Source organism: Gymnoscopelus microlampas, assembly GCF_963454915.1.
Source record: "Gymnoscopelus microlampas genome assembly, chromosome: 17".
NCBI classification, from domain to species: domain Eukaryota; kingdom Metazoa; phylum Chordata; class Actinopteri; order Myctophiformes; family Myctophidae; genus Gymnoscopelus; species Gymnoscopelus microlampas.
In genome coordinates this window covers 43,289,856-43,306,979 of record NC_139954.1, presented here as the reverse complement: position 1 = coordinate 43,306,979, position 17,124 = coordinate 43,289,856, and the positions used below count along the sequence as shown (strand labels likewise).

Below are 17,124 nucleotides of genomic sequence, written 5' to 3'. Positions count from 1 at the left end.
GCCCCACCTATAAGCAGCGCTCAGCCTCAGGCATGGAAGCTACTGGCCTGGAGGTCACCTTAAAATATGAAACTTGGCAGTGCTGCTGAATCAAGATTCTGTTTATGAGTTGCCTATTTTTTTCACCTCAAATGTGTACAGAAACATAATTTTAGTGCACTGATTGCTTTAAAATGAGATTGGCTGCGATGCGGCCAGTCACCATGTTTGTTTACTGCATACAGCATACAGCAATGCCCTCTGGTGTCTCGTCTGTCGCTAAATTAATCTCTAGCTCTCACCGTTTGGAACTCTGACTGACAGGAGGTGGATTTATAGGTTGACTGATGTATGGGATGCGTCATATTTTGTTTCACAGGACTTGTCAAGATTGAATTTTTGATATAGAAATTCAAGAGAAATTGAATTTAAAAAAATGCGCTTTTTTCTATAGGTCCCCAAAATCACCATGGATTCTCTAAAAAGGATCTAAACACATTTTTTTATTTTATTTTTTACCTTTTTATGTTTTTCAGCGAGACTTTAACAAATTCTTAAATATCCTATGATCAACAGCATTACTGTGAGTGCTATGCCCTGGTGAAAACAAATAACATAGAACAACAACAACAACAACAACAACAACAACAACGGTTAAAACAGTATAGGATTTCCTGACAGTGTGGGGAGGGAGTTGGCTGAAAAGATGCAGGTGCTGCTGGCTGCCAGCCTTGCCATTATGCATACGTTCTGTGAGCAGAAGGTCAGTGTTTTCCGCCCTGCATGGTATTATGTGACTTGCCTATGGCTTGGACTGGTACCTTGGTTTATGAGCTCTTGCAGTGATGAATGCCACACAATATACCTTATTATACATAATATACCTTATAAAGTAAATGACCTACCTTACTTATACAGTAACACACATATATAGCCTACAGAGCACTGTTTCCCACAGAACCATGTTTATGGGTCACGAGTCAATATCCCTTTTTTCCGTTACCTACAATTTTCTAATTATTTCTAAAGATTTTCAAAAATTCATATCAAATAAATTTCAGATTCTCTTTTCTAAATTAGTGAAAATAGCTGATCTACAAACTCACAATGTGTTGCGAAGTGACACATTGTGTGCTTGTAGATCGGCTATTTTCAGTAGTTTGGTTCCCGAGAAGATATCTCATTTCTCTTTTGGGTCTGCCAGCCTGCATCTAATACAAATTAGCCTACACAGGAGACTGCGGTGCTCCGCTGCCTATAGTCAGGTCGCATGCAGGCAATGCACATGGACTGAAGCAAATGGAAGGCAGCATATGTGTAAAAACACAACACAATCTCCACACACCTTCTGTCTTGTTCCAAATGATGCCTCGAAAGCCCAGCAAAAGAAATCATAATTGAAAAGTTGGAAATTGACAAAACATAGCAGATCGACAAGCTCACAAGGCGATGCATTGTGTCACATTGTGAGCTTGTCGATCAGCTATTTTCAGCGTAAGCTTTGCCCACAATAATAGAAAACAGAAAACACACAATTATAGAGCCTTGGGGGGACTCTGCTGACCATATAGGGTATAAGTGGTTATAAGACTCCTCCGACTCATCATGCCACAGATTCAGAGTGGCTAATATAGTGTTGCACACAGGCAGGCAGACCGGGGAGCTGTCCACTGTCTCGGTTCTGAAACAGACCGTGGAGCTGTCCACTGTCTCGGCACTGAAACAGGCAGCTCCCTTGTCTGTTTCAGTGCCGAGACAGTGGACAGTGCCCACTGTCTCGGGTCTGAAACAGACCGTGGAGCTGTCCACTGTCTCGGTGCTGAAACACACCTGGGAGCTGTCCACTGCCTCGGAGCCGAAACACACCGGGGAGCTGTCCACTGCCTCGGTGCCGAAACACACCGGGGAGCTGTCCACTGTGTCGGTGCTGAAATTGCGGTGCCGCTGCAACGATTCTGTTAAAACGTCTTCTTTCGTCTGTCAGTCGACCCGCGCGTGCTTTGTAGCCTAATGCACAACTTAGATTAGATGCCACCTTTAGAATAAGACAAAAAAAAAAACACACACCAACAGGATGTGTGAATGGAAAGGAGAGAGAGAGAGAGAGAGAGAGAGAGAGAGAGAGAGAGAGAGAGAGAGAGAGAGAGAGAGAGAGAGAGAGAGAGAGAGAGAGAGAGAGAGAGAGAGAGCTACGCGTGCGAGGGAGAAAGAGGGAGCAAGAGAGCTAGATAGAGAGAGAGACAGAGAGAAACGCAGACAGACAGACTGACAGACAGAAGGGAGAGAGAGAGAGAGAGAGAGAGAGAGAGAGAGAGAGAGAGAGAGAGAGAGAGAGAGAGAGCGAGCAGAAACAGACTGCTGAGAGCGCAGTGACAAGCAGCCGTGCCTCTTATGCTTGTTTAGAGGTGAGTGTAGATCTAGTAGTGGATCCAGGTGGAATACGTTTTTTTCTCCGCATAAAGACCATAAGGATCTATAGAGATCACCCTGGATCTCCTGGTCAGTGGCGGACCAGCACCAAGGTGGAAATGTCATCTTTTGTCATCTGGCTCTTCATCCTGCACGGTGTCTTAAGGACTGCGTTATCAGCCAGTCACTGTAAGTAGAATAATACTTTATATCCTCATCAATATATCTATATAATATATATGATATAATATAATATAATATAATATATATTATATACATATATATATATACAAATAATATCAATAGTGTATCCTCGTCCTGCACTGTGTCTTAGTTAAGGACTGCGCTACCACCCAGTCAGTGTAAGTATGAGGAATACTTTATCTCAGCATTCACATTTTTAATGTCTCGGCATTCCGTGTACAAGCAGGCCTTTAGCCGTGATCGACTTAAATCTGTATGAACGCACGTCTCCGTTTTGGGGTGGAGAAATCTGATCCACGAAATACTAAAACATTAAGGTGGAGGGATTTATTTAAGCGATGTTATAGACACATGTCAGGTGGTGGTGAAGCATAACGCATGGCGCACAGTCAGACACATAATGTGCCATTGTGTGTGTCCGCTGGTCCAGATGCTTTATCCGAGTCCCTATCGCAATACATGTGGGTAATTTTTTTTGACGTGATACTTGAGATGCTTATCGAAATGCCGTTGGATGAACTGTATAATAGGTTATAATGTCTATAACCTCAAAATACAAAAAAAAAAGGAAAAGGAAAAAAAAGTCGGGTCTCAAAGCTGCTGGATTCAACACACATTCAACACATTTTAAATATATTAAAACATATATACATAGATTACTGCTTATTGATCTCATCGTAAGGCATTAAGATGAACATGGCTCGTTGTGCAAAGTGAAGTTGAAGTGGCCACCTATACTGTAATCTACTGGTTATTTACAGCCTGCATACACATGGATATTAGGCTAGCCTATTATGTGGCGATGCTTCGGGTTTTGGTGTGTGTGTGTGTGTGTGTGTGTGTGTGTGTGTGTGTGTGTGTGTGTGTGTGTGTGTGTGTGTGTGTGTGTGTGTGTGTGTGTGTGTGTGCGTGTGTGTGTGTGTGTGCCTGCGTGCGTGCGTGCGTGCGTGCGTGCGTGTGTGATCATCGGGGGTGCTTTCAAGCGCATCATGGACGACAAAATGCAACGGATCACTAAATGCAGTCGCAATAAGGTTCCATAATACGCAATGTGCCATTTTCATGCAACATAACAATCTAGCCCCTTGATTAACATCGTTGTTCTTTCTCATATGGAAGACATAAACATTACATTTTTTGCATTAATTTCAGTTTAGTGACGGCATGAAGGAATTCTGGGGCAACTTAAAGTATAGCGGCGTTTCTTTACGAGCAATCTAGTGTGTTTTATAGGCTATTTGCTGCTACCTCCTTTAAGGTATAATAGCCCTCTGACCGCTGCCTCTGCCATACAGTGCGTAATTGCAAAGAATGACTTTTTCAGCCCGGCGCTTTGGTGTCTGTTTAAGTAGTGACTTGTTACACTTTTCCTTGGCAACACCTAATGTCGTAATTCGGTCCATGGCAGCCGAATGTCTCCCTTTGGAGAGAGTACAGTAATTGTTTTTGCGTGTGCTGGCCAGCCGAGTGGTGGAGGGGGGGAAAGCACTCAATGTGTTTACTTGAGTAAAAGTATCAATACTGAAATATAGAAATTATCCTTTACAAGTAAAAGTGCGGAATTCAAAATGTACTTGAGTATGGAGTACGAAAGTATTGGCATCGACATGTACTTAAAGCATGGGTCTTCAACGTTTTCAAGCCAAGGACCCCCTAGCTGAGAGAGAGATGAAGCAGGGACCCCCTCTATATTGTAAAAAAAAATGTATTTCAGATACACTTTTGCTGCTATTTTTTCCCTCTACACCAATAACTCTTTGCCAAAAATAGCAGATCTACAAGCTCACAACGCCTCGCAGCGCGAGGCGTTGTGAGCTTGTAGATCTGCTATTTTTGGCTTAAGTTCTCCTCAGAAAAGGGATGCAAGGGTTCAAGTCGTTAAGGTACAAAAAAAATCATGTCACATAAAGATTTGGCGGACCCCCTGTAGTAACTCTGAGGACCCCCTAGGGGTCCCCGACCCCTGTTGAAGACCCCTGACTTAAAGTACCAAAAGTAGTACTCATTATGCAGAATGCAGTGTTGCCAGATTTTGCAAGAGAAATAAGCAACCAGGTCTAGGAAAACAAGCCCAAAAGAAGCTATAGGCCACCTGAGCACTTTAAACCTTGGCTCGGCTCTTTGAAAATAGCCGATCTACATGCTCACAAGATTTTGTGGATTCAAAGATTTGTCTTTGAAAATAGCAGATCTATAAACTCACAACACGTGAGCTTGTATAGATTGGCTATTTTCAAATAGCCAATGCATATGGGGTTAAGAGTGCTCATGTGGCTTCTTTTGGGCTTGTTTTCACAGACTGGTTGCTTATTTCTCTCGCAGAATCTGGCAACACAGGGGGGTGGGGGGGGGGGGGGGGCTAGCAGGGTGAGAAACACAAAGTGTGTTTGTGCCGCACAGTCAGAGCCCATGCTCGCTGCTTAGATCACACTAGTCTAGCCAAATCAAGCGACTTCTAGCTTTCCTCTCCAAACCACAGCACAGGCAGCCACAGTATAATCCACTCAACAAATTCAGTTTGATTCAATGGCGAGGGGGGGGGGGGGGGGGGGCTACTCGTGGGAGTATATAGGCTTCTTCTGAGCGAGGTTTCCTTCAAGCTGCAACCTTTTCCATCTCGTTTTTTCCCTTTTTTTTTATCTGTCACTGATAAAAGATTATTCTTTGAACAGGGGGAATATTTTCCATCATCACAGATGTGGGTGTAGAGTAACCTCCCTGTGCTGTCGAGTATAGGAGACAGCGGGGGGCTGCCTGGGCATTGGCAACGCTATGATCTTTTCCCCCAGTTTTTTTTTTTTTTTCAGAAGGTTCAAGACCTTCGAGAGCAGGGCATTCTTCCAATAGCGTTTTTTTTCTTTATCTGATTCTTTAGCAGTGTCATCTGAGAGGCCTCCGTTATGTGAAAAGGTCTAGACTTTGGTACACAGAGAGAGCCCACACAGGCATAGGGCTGCATTGATACCACTTTTTTTTCGATGCTCGGATATTGATTCTAAGCACTGCGATATTTTTTATGGGGTGGGCAGACTATTCCCCTTAGCAATTCTTTTTATTTTTATGTTTTTTTCCCCCCTTTCTGAAACAGTAGATGGCAAGGAGACAGAATGACGGCGACATTGCAGGGAGAGAGTGCTCGGTGGGATTGGATCGCTGACTCGCTGTCCAGTATAGGAACATGTGGGGGTGCAGGGATGTGTGTGTGTGGGACCCCTGGTGCCCACCCCCCATGAAGGGTCCTCAAGGGGGTTCCAGGGCTTAATGAGGAACAGTTAAAACACTTAAGCCCTGTTTACTTCTTTTTTCAAAAATAGCAGATTGACTTTTTTTCTAGCGATTAGTCACCCCATGGAGACCTGAATTCATGGATATTTGTTTTAGTTTTTGTCGCATTCTTAAGCCAATAATTTGATGCATATCCATGAATATAAGTCTCCATGTGGTGACTAATCGATAGGAAACAAAATGTTTTTTTGGGGTGAACTATCCCTTTAAGTAGCCTAATTTCAAATTGTGACAAATCTTCACACATCTTCTCTTATGGGGGTCCCTGTGACAAACTATAAATTAACCACTTAACCACACCGACCCCAGCATCCCTATTCTGGGAGCGAACATTTGGGGAAAATAGCAGAACTACTACTAGCTCGCAACACGGCATACAGTATACTATAGAGCCTATTATTAGATTGTAGATCGGCTATTTTCGGCAAGGACATTTGGTGTAAGGGGAAAATGTGTGAGTGTGTAGATCTGCTTTTTGCTCCGCATCACCTACAATGATAAATGCCCAAAATAGGGACGGACGCGGCAGGTTGAAAGTGGTTAAACCCCATATGGTTGTCCCTCGGGGCTCTGTACTAGTGTATTTTCAGTTATTGTGGGGAAGGCTTTCGCTGAAAATAGCAGATCGACAAGCTCACAACGCGTCACAACGCGTCGCAGCGCGACGCGTTGTGAGCTTGTCGATCTGCTATTTTCAGCGAAAGCTTTCCCTACAACATGGATGCTTTGTTTTAAGAGGTTTAATATTACACCATCACTGGAGATTTCCCTTTAAGCATTGCATTGATACACAGTAAGAGTCGATCCGTGATGTTGGGCCATTGGTTTTGGGGTTCCTGGATGAAAAGAATCCAGATAAAATATGCAGTAAATTGTCTTGAGACTATGCATGGCTGTTGCCATGTAATTCCTGTATATTGTGTGAATCTGATCTGGTTCTGTATAAATGCATGCCTATTTTGGGCCATGTCATTATTACGTAGGTTATGTACTGTAGGTGGCAATTATTTTTGAATATAGGGTTTATATAATATAAAGCCTAGGAACAGCTATTGGCATTCAAGCGTTCTTTATTCATTATATTATTCAGATTATGTCAACATGTCAAGACAGGGCTAATCATAGCCCATCATTCCACTTCTTGCGTTATCAGTTGATCACGGCGGACACGCACAATCCCAAAAATGATACAGCAGGATCAATGGTGGAAAAAGTACTCAAATGTTTTACTTAAGTAAAAGTATCAATACTGCAATGTAGAAGTAGGTACTCTGTTACAAGTAATAGCCCGGAATTCAAATTGTACTTGAGTAAAAGTACAAAAGTATTGGTATCAAAATGGACTTGAAGTACCAAAAGTAAAAGCACTAAAATATTTGAATATAGCAGATCTACAAGCTCACAACGCTTCGCGATGCGACGCGTTGTGTAGATCGGCTATTTTCAAATAGCCTAGGTATGACATAGGGATAAAGTGGTTAATGTATGTTTTATAATATAATAATTTATATCAGCAAAGTAACGAGTAACTAAAGTGTACGTTCAAATAATTGTAGTGGAGTAAAAGTACAATAGTTGCCTCTGAGATGTAGTGGAGTAGAAGTTGAAAATTGGAAATACTCCGGTAAAGTAAAAGTTCCTCAAAATTGTACTTTTACAGTATAGTACTTGAGTAAATGTACTTAGTTACTTCACACCACTGAGCAGGATGCTCCTAGAGGTCAAGCAGCACACACCAGCTCCTCCTCGTGCCGTAGAGACACAGGAGGAGGCGCAGGGAGCATACAGTACATCTGTCATGGCCAGTGTTTTTTGGCCCGTGTGTCAGGTGACACAGATAATGGCAGCCCGTACCCTCCCCAATGGAGGACACTGTCCTTGTGCACTGCCTCTCTTAACCCATTAAGACCGGGAACGCATCTGTGTGTCATTTTTAGATTTCGTCGGGCTAAAAAATAGCAGATCTACAAGCTCAGCTTGAGCTTGCATGTATATCTGCTATCTTTTGGGGGAAAATCTTGGAAAATACGTGCAAGTCTTTGAATATTTATAAACATTTTTAACTCAAATCTTTGCTTCTGGGGGGGTCCCTGGAACAATATATTTTGAGATGGGGGTCCGCGGCCAAATACATATAATTTTGGGGGTCCTTGACATGAAGAAAAGAGAACCACTGATTATAGCAACATACGTTTTTTTTTAAAAGACTGTTAGGATTTAGAAGACATTTTGTAGAATTGCCCAGAAGCAAAGATTTGAGTTAAAAATGTTTGCTTTAAAAATGTCTATATTCAAAGATTTGCACAAAATGTTTGAATATACAAAATGAAAAACATTTTCAAAATGATTTTTCAAAAATAGCAGATCTACAAGCTCATAGCGCGGCACTCGGTGCCGCGCTATGAGCTTGTAGATCTGCTATTTTTGATACGTTCCGGTCTTAATGGGTTAAGAAACAGAGGCAGGAGGAAATGGCTGGGAATGTTAACTCACATCACATCACTGTGTCAGTGGTGGAAGAAGTACTCGGATGTTTTTACTTACGTGAAAGTATCAATGCCACAGTGTAGAAATGCTCTGGTACAAGTGTGATCAAAATGTTACTTGAGTAAAAGTACAAAAGTATTGAAATCAAAATATACTTAGAGTACCAAAAAGTAAAAGTACAAAATGTTTGAACATAGATCTACAAGCTCACAACGCATCGTAGATCTGCTCATTTCAAATAGCCTATGTATAACATAGGGTGGCTAATGTATGTTTTATAATATAATAACGTATATCTGCAAAGTAACTAGTAACTAAAGTTTTCACATAACTGTAGCGGATTAAAAGTACAATATTTGCCTCTGAGATGTAATGGAGTAGAAGTTAAGGTATTGAAAATTGAAAATACCCCAGTAAAGAAAAACATACCTCAAAATTGGACTTAAGTACTGTACTTGAGTAAATGTACTTAGTTACTTTACACCATTGCTCCTGTAACTAGACCTTGTGTTGTAAATCAGCAGTGCCATTCTTGTTCAGCTACAAAATGTGATTACTTTGGGTTCCCTCGCTAAATTGAGAAGACATTGTGTTTAGACACTATTATTACTTCATGTTTACAGGCTACGTTTAAATGTGGACTCGTTATTTCCATCGCCAGCGCCTTTGTTTTAAGATGTGTGCCTGTGTGTGTGTGTGTGTGTGTGTGTGCGCGCGAGTGCGTGCATGCACGCGTATGTGTGTGTGTGTGTGTGTGTGTGTGTGTGTGTGTGCGTGTGTGTGTGCGCGCGCGTTTAATGCAATCACACACATTTGTGCAATCAAGCAACGCCGGTGTGCTTATTTCGCTTTATAAATAGAAAATACAATCTTTAAAAATCGTGTGGAACATTAAGAAATAGGACTCTATCTACGTCATAGAGGAGCACAATGTGTGCCTGTCTGAATGAGGCCAGTCGGATTAACCCATTAAGACCTGGAACGATTCTTAAAAATGTTTTCTAAATCCTAACATTATTTTTTTTGAGAAAAAAAAAATGAAAAAAAAAAATCACGATTTTTCAAAAATAGCAGATCTACAAGCTCATAGCGCGGCACTCGGTGCCGCGCTATGAGCTTGTATATCTGCTATTTTTGAATAGCCAAAGAAATCTAAAGTGACACAGATGCGTTCCAGGTCTTAATGGATTAAAAGAACTATAGCCTTGTTTTACGGATCATTTATTTCACAAGTTGGGGGCTGTTGTCGCGGCGCGCTGCACACACAACTTTGCATATTACATCTCCTGAGCCAGTAGGCCCTGGTATTGTGTGTGAAATCACTTCCAGTGCTCTCACAGATTAGACAAGTTAGTTAAATCGATATGGTCGTCTTGGTAGTGGGCCAGGGAGTGGTTTCAGGGCTTTTTTTCGCAGCGATTATCACCGGTGGATGATAAGAAGTTGAAGTACTACTGAGTAAAAGGGATTATTTATTGGAGCCTACTTTAACCCATTGAGACCGGGAACGCATCTGTGTGTCACTTTTTAGATTTATTTGGCTCTTCAAAAATAGCAGATCTGCAAGCTCATAGCGTGTCTCTTATGCCGCGCTATGAGCTTGTAGACCTGCAAAAAAAAAGAATTATCGTGAAAATGTGTGCAAATATTTGAATATATATATTTTTTTAAGCGAACATTTTGTAAGTCAAATATTTTCTTCTTGGGGTCCCTGGAACAACATATGTTACAAATGTTTGCTTTAAAAATATAAATATATTCAAAGATTTGCACAAATGTTCACGATTTTTTCAAAAAAATAGCAGATCTACAAGCTCATAGCGCGGCACTCGGTGCCGCGCTATGAGCTTGTAGATCTGCTATTTTTGAATAGCCCAAAAGAAATCTGAAAACGACACACACAGATAGCGTTTCCCGGTCCCAACGGGTTAAGATACCGTGCAACATCATGTACTCGGAACCCGGGCTGACAAGCCGGATCTGCATAAATCAAAGTCACACACATTTGCATCTCGGTGAATTCTCCGTGGCTTTCACATATTAAGCGGGCGACACATTTAACAGACGGGGCACACCGCGGTACCACACGGGCCAACCTCATTTCATATTCTAAATACATCCCCCATGCACGCTCCTTACACTCCGTAGGGGATTGGGAACTTTTGACCGGAGCATTAGTGTGATAAAGTCTTTACTTCAACTTTTTTTTTATGAGGTCAAGCATCTGAGAGCGTTTAAAATGAAGAACCCCCGTCGAGCAGCCGGGTGCCGGTGAATGTGAAGGTTGCCTTAGGCAGAGGCACAGCATGGGGGCTTCCATTATAAAACCTCATCCACAACCGCCTGCACCTTTGACACGCCATCTCGTCTCCCCCCCCAGAGTCGTAGCCGCACTCTGCCGTATTGCTCCACATCCCTGTCAATTCTGAGGGGGGGAAACGAGGGGGGGCCTTGACAACCCACACAATGTCAAAAGGGATTTCCCATTGCACTTGCACGTCGACACGTCTGCAACAAACGCCAAAGGAATACACGCACAAATGCACACGTATAGACTCGCAAGAGCAGGTGCGCGCTCACGCACGCGCGCACACACACCAGTTTTGCCAGACTTTGTGAGAGAAATAAGCAACCAGGTCTATGAAAACAAGCCCAAAAGAAGTGACTATAGGCCACAGGAGCATATTAAATCTATATACATTGGCTATTAGATCAGATATGTAGATCCGCTATCTTCAACATGACAACGTGACAAGTGTGGAATATTTCTGAAACATTTTAACAACACAAATCTAGTACAAAAATATTTTGTGGATATGCGGACAAATACATATTAATTTGGATCCTTGAAATGAAAATAATTGAGAACCACTGGTTTAAACAACATTTAGGAAGCAAGCCCAAATAAGCAACTACACGTTAGAAACAAGCAACTACCTATATTTACAAGCAACTTTACAGAAAAACAAGCCCAACGTTGCTTATAATAATCGGATATGGCAACACTGACACACACACACGCACACGCACACGCGCACACGCACACGCACACGCACACGTACACGTACACACACACACACACACACACACACACACACACACACACACACACACACACACACACACACACACACACACACACACACACACACACACACACACACACGCGCACACGTACATACACACACACACACGCACGTGCACGCGTCAAAAAAGCCTGTCAGATATGGCCGGCCAACCTTTGAAGTCCTATAAAATGTAAATGAACATGTGAGTCTTTAGAGAGAGAGGGGCTGGACATTGAGCAGCTTGGACACATTTTTGACGACATGCCGCTGCCGCCGCCGCTGGCAGTTAAAGTGACCTTGAGAGGTGAGAGGAGAGAGAAGACAATGCCTCGGGGCATGTGACTATAATTCTCTTCAGCCCCCACCCCCACCCCCTCCCCATGCTGAAATATATTCCAAAGTGTCTCCGCAGGAGTAATTCAGACCAACCCAATTGACAGGCTCAGCCAGGAGGGATAAATTAATCCGTTAAGATCTGAAGCCGATTCTACATGTCTCCTAAATCCCAACAGTTTTCTGAAAAACGTATGTTTCTATATGAGTGGTGCTCAATCTTTTTCATGTCAAGGACCCCCAAAATGATATGTATTTGGCCGGACCCCCATCTCAAAATATTTTGTTCCAGGGACCCCCAGAAGCAAAGATTTGAGTTAAAAATGTTCGCTTTAAAAATATATAATTCAAAGATTTGCACACATTTTCACGATTTTTCAAAAATAGCAGATCTACAAGCTCATAGCGCGGCACTCGGTGCCGCGCTATGAGCTTGTATATCTACTATTTTTAAATATCCCAAAGTGTAAAATAATGCTTTTTAGCTCAAATCTAAAAATGACACAGATGCGTTCCCGGTCTTAATGGGTTAAGTAAGTTTAGAGAGGGAGAGAGAGAGATACTTTGAGTTGGCCTGTGGGATTGGCCCGTGGCTTGCATTGGACCCCATCACCCGGACTGATGGGATCAATTAAGTCGCGAAGGGGTTGTCTAGGAGGACAGAGTGTCAGCGTTAATTTATTTATAGAGACATGCTGTGGAGGTATTTGTTAACCCATTCAATACGGGAACGCATCTGTTTCACTTTAGATTATAGCCAATGAACATTATTTTATATTTTGGCATTTTCAAAAATAGCAGATACAGTATACAAGCTTGTAGATCTGCTATTTTTGAAAAGTGTTGAACATTTTTGCAAGTCTTTGAATATATAGTTTTCAAAGCGAACACGTGTTAAATATTTAGTTCCAGGGACATCCAGAAGCAAAGATTTGAGTAACCAATGTTCGCTTAAAACTATATATATATAGTTATATATCGCTTAAAAAATATATTCAAAGATTTGCACAAATGTTCACGATTCTTCAAAAATAGCAGATCTACAAGCTCATGTCCCAGCACCGAGTGCCGCGACATGAGCTTGTAGATCTGCTATTTTCGAATAGCCAAAGCATAAAATATGGATGAAGTGGTAATGTGTTCCAGGTTTGAATGGGTTAATTACAAATGCTATAGCTCCTTATCAGGCCAACCTTAGGGGGAAAAAAAACTCATCTTTTGACCCCGATGCTGAGGAGGACATTGTGATAGCAGGGGGCTTATCGGCGATCTGCATCGCGATGGTGTGCATGGCCCGCGGCAAGGCCCCGCCGCGCTGTGCCAGGAGCTATAGAGATAATGCAGATTATGATATGCCCCCGGTGAGACTCAGGGGGCGTCCAAATGTTTGCTTTGGCAAGAAGAGAAGCTTATAGGACAGAGCAGCGATTACAGTTGGCAAATGAAGAGCGAGAGGCTCTGGCTTTTATACAAAAAAAAGGGAGTTTTTCGTCTAAATCCCGTTCAAACAAAAAGTGTTCTGGACTTAAATCCTGCCTCCACGGTCCTCCTATCCACGCTCAATTCACTCCAGACTGTGCAAGATTAGTTTTTATTTGTTTAATATATTTGAGTCATTGGGGGTGTTCATTCATTCTCCACAGTTGTTTTTTTTTCATCCTTCCTTCATAGTCCAGACTCCAGAGGGTTGGAACCAAAACATAGTGGGCCCTATTTTCCCCAGTGCCTTACCCATTATCCCTAAACATCTTTGCCATTTTTGCTATCTTTAAAAACATTTTCAAATAGTTCAATTAGCCTATCTACATCGACACGTTGTGAGCTTGCAGATTGGCTATTTGAACTATTTGAAAATGTTTTTTAAAACATTCTCCCGATGACCAGTTGGTGCCTTGCATGGTTTCCTCCTAGCCTGACACTCAGCCTGAATTTTCATTTTGTTTCACTCCATTATTCAGTCTGAAAGCCCTCTCAATGAAGCCGATTGCTGAGATGGGGGCGTGGCCAACGTTTTTTTTTTCAAAGACTCTTTGGCGATTGGTTCATATTGGATTATCCCGATCCCGATTCGTCGAACAGATTTTCAACCGAGGCTGAGACCTCCTATGAGAGCGTCACCAGACCAGAATCGCCTGAACATATTTTTTTAATGGGCGTGGATAGCAATTCACGTGCTGGAGCCAGGCTAGTTTCCTCCGCCATCGGTGTATGAATGTGTGTGTGAATGTAATGCACAATCTATGTAAAGCGCTTTTTTGCTGTATAAATGCACCATTTAGCATAATAATCACTGGCTTTTTTTCTCTGAGGGGGTTAAACTGTATCTTCCTACAATTTTACAATGCAGGCGTTTGGCAGACACTCATATCTGTTGGGTGGAAACCTCATATGTCCAAACTGTTACTTTTCAGGATTCAAATTCAAAAACAGCAAAAGTAGCAGATCTACAAGCTCAAAACGCGTCACTTCGAGCTTGTAGATCTGCTACTTTTGATGCTTTTGTGTGTGACACTGTAGTATGATCAAGTAGGCCAGGGCGTTAATACGTTTAACTATGAAAATAAGCGGTTTCTGCCCAACAGCAATGATATACATGATGACATTCAAGTCATTGCTGTCAGGTGGACACCTTGTATGTCCAAAACTATTCATTTTCAGCAAATGGGGAAAAAAATCTGTTCCAATGGATCCAATGTAGTTGTTTTTTAGTCACATCTCGTGTTAATACTTATAAAATATGTATAAAACCCACTTGTGACACTGCCACATACATGTGTGAAATAATGTATTTCCTGTCAAAGGTATGATGAGTATTGAAAGAAAAAGATACATAAGAAACATAACATACTTGGGGATAACAAGGGAATATATTGGTTAAACAATAGTTGAATATTTAACACCTAAATGTAGTGTACGGAATGTTTGTATTGTGTAAGTTGATTATGGCCATTATGATTCATTTTCTGTTGACATGGTTCCCTCACAGGGGGAGCTGTGGGCAAAAAGCAGCACATGTAGCAAAAGTTCCACAGGAAGTGAGGTATCAGGAACAGCTATAAATGGACAGGAAGTGAGGCGGCCAGGCCCTGGGGGTTCCATTTTAGGCATTCAAAAAAAGAGTGTTTGTTGGTGTTTGAGAAAGAGACTCTTGTAAAGCCTAAACTAAACCAAAATCAGGAATTGATAAACCACTGAGTAGTGGGGCCGGAGAACTTATGGATCTGGAAGGAGAGAAGTTTGGTGGAGGAACATTTCTGAGGGTTTATCTCTGAAGCCAGTCAGAGCTTTTGGACAAAGGAACCCATGTGGCCTCCTGACTTGAAGGTTGGTTGAGGAATATGATTTGTTTATGCAATGCATTGCCTTTTTATTTGATGACTTTGGGGATTACCAGTGGTGGAAAGTAACTAAGTACATTTACTTAAGTACTGTACTTAAGTACAATTTTGAGGTATTGTACTTTACTTGAGCATTTCCAATACTTTTACTTCTACTCCACTACAACTCGGATCCAAATATTTTACCTTTACTCCACTACATTTATTTGAAAACTTTAGTTACTTTGCAGATACATTATTACATTATAAAACATACATTAACTACTTTAGCCCTATTTTATACCTAGGCTATTTGAAAATAGCCGATCTACAAGCTCACAACGCGTCGCACCGCGACGCGTTGTGAGCTTGTAGATCTGCTATTTTCAAACATTTTTGTACTTTTACTTTTGGTACTTTAAGTACATTTTGATACCAATACTTTTGTACTTTTACTCAAGTCAATTTTGAATTCGGGACTTTCACTTGTAACGGAGTACTTCTACATTGCAGTATTGATACTTTTACTCAAGTAAAACATTTGAGTACTTTTTCTACCACTGACGAAGTGTGAGATCAGAGTAAATGGGACGAACCCACGTCAACAAACAACTAAGCTAAACGCTCAAAGAAATGGAGAGCAAAGAAAAACTATTTAGTGCTTCAAAGAAAGTAGGATACCAGGAAAAACAGGAAACATCAAACTAGCGTCTGTCTTGAAACAACATGCTATGTAAATACAATTGTAAACAACAAAACATGTGTTTAACATAATTGTGTATGTGTTGCATGAAAAGGCCTTTGAGGCTGGCCCAAGCGCTGTTAGTGTTGATTTAACTCTGTGGGTACAAACATAACCAGATGAGGGTCCATGTTGTATTTACAATGCAGTCATTTGAGAGTTACGTAACTTAAGTGTTTGTACATGGTTACATTTGGGTTCAATCAAGATTATTAGCAGTGGTGTGAAGTAACTAAGTACATTTACTCAAGTACCGTACTTAACACATCGGGTGCCAAACACGGTCTGAACCGTGTGTTTACATAGTGGCGGTTCCAAAGCTTCGGTGCCGAACACGGTCTGAACCGTGATTTCAGTCTTTTTGTTTTTTTCGTTTTTCTCTGCGCGGGCGGGGCTAGAGCAGCTCTGGGAGCACCCATTGTAATCCTGCGAAGGAAGTGCCAGATCGCTCACCGGAAACACTTTTTCCCCCCATCCGCTTCCTGTCTATTAACTACTTTGAAACGCCTATATCTCCGAATCTGTTTCCTGTGGGGAAAAACGGTCATGCACGATGCGCCATCCCCCCCCCCCCCCCCGTTGTAACCCGCGAGGGGAATGTTATGGTTCCAGCCTGTAGCCAGGCTCATGGCAGAACATGACTCGATGCTTTTTTTTGCTTGGATTTGCTTGTAACGCACGCGGAAACTTTAAACAGCAAAGCGCAGTCAATGGGGAGAATGCTGGCACCCACGGTAAGTTGTTATGAAAAAATGCTGGCACCCGATGTGTTAAATGCAATTTTGAGGTATTTGTACTTTACTTAAGTATTTCCAATTTCCAATACTTTTGCTTCGACTCCACTACATACCCTGTTACTTGTAACAGAGTATTTCTACACTGCAGTATTGATACTTTGATACTTAGTAAAACATTTCAGTACTTTTTCCACCACTGGCCATATAACGACAAAAATGTGGGTGAAAAGGGGTGCGAAAAAAAACACACAAAACTTTAGAATATGGAGATTTTTCTGCCCAACAGCAACGAAAGAATAACAGATATGCATTAATATGAGCCTGTTCAGGGGCTATTGATGGAGTCCTGCAGGAACTAAACAGGAACATGATAATTAGTAGTAGTAACAGTGTAGTGGAATGATGTTGGGTATGTGAACATTGTATTGTGTGTGTTAGTTGTGTTCTAGTCTGCATGTGTGCTCCAGTGCTTGCACTCTTCTGAGGAGGGTTTCATCATCACACGTGATGAAGTACGATCCTGACAGAGACACTGGTACTTATAAATAAATACATAAATAAAT

The 17,124-nt window shown here is 41.7% G+C and overlaps 1 protein-coding gene across 1 annotated transcript in view; it reads left to right on the top strand.

Annotated features, from left to right (window-relative positions):
• Positions 1-1,584: 1,584 nt before the first annotated feature.
• LOC311064463 (contactin-associated protein-like 5) overlaps positions 1,585-17,124 on the top strand; it is a gene marked incomplete at both ends in the record, with an annotated part of 210,811 nt that continues 195,271 nt past the window's right edge. Inside the window, 3 exons of the mRNA XM_084084293.1 lie at positions 1,585-1,600; positions 1,728-1,903; positions 2,442-2,577. Of these exons, the coding sequence (XP_083940419.1) occupies positions 1,585-1,600; positions 1,728-1,903; positions 2,442-2,577 (328 nt within the window). The remainder of the gene's footprint in view (positions 1,601-1,727; positions 1,904-2,441; positions 2,578-17,124) is intronic.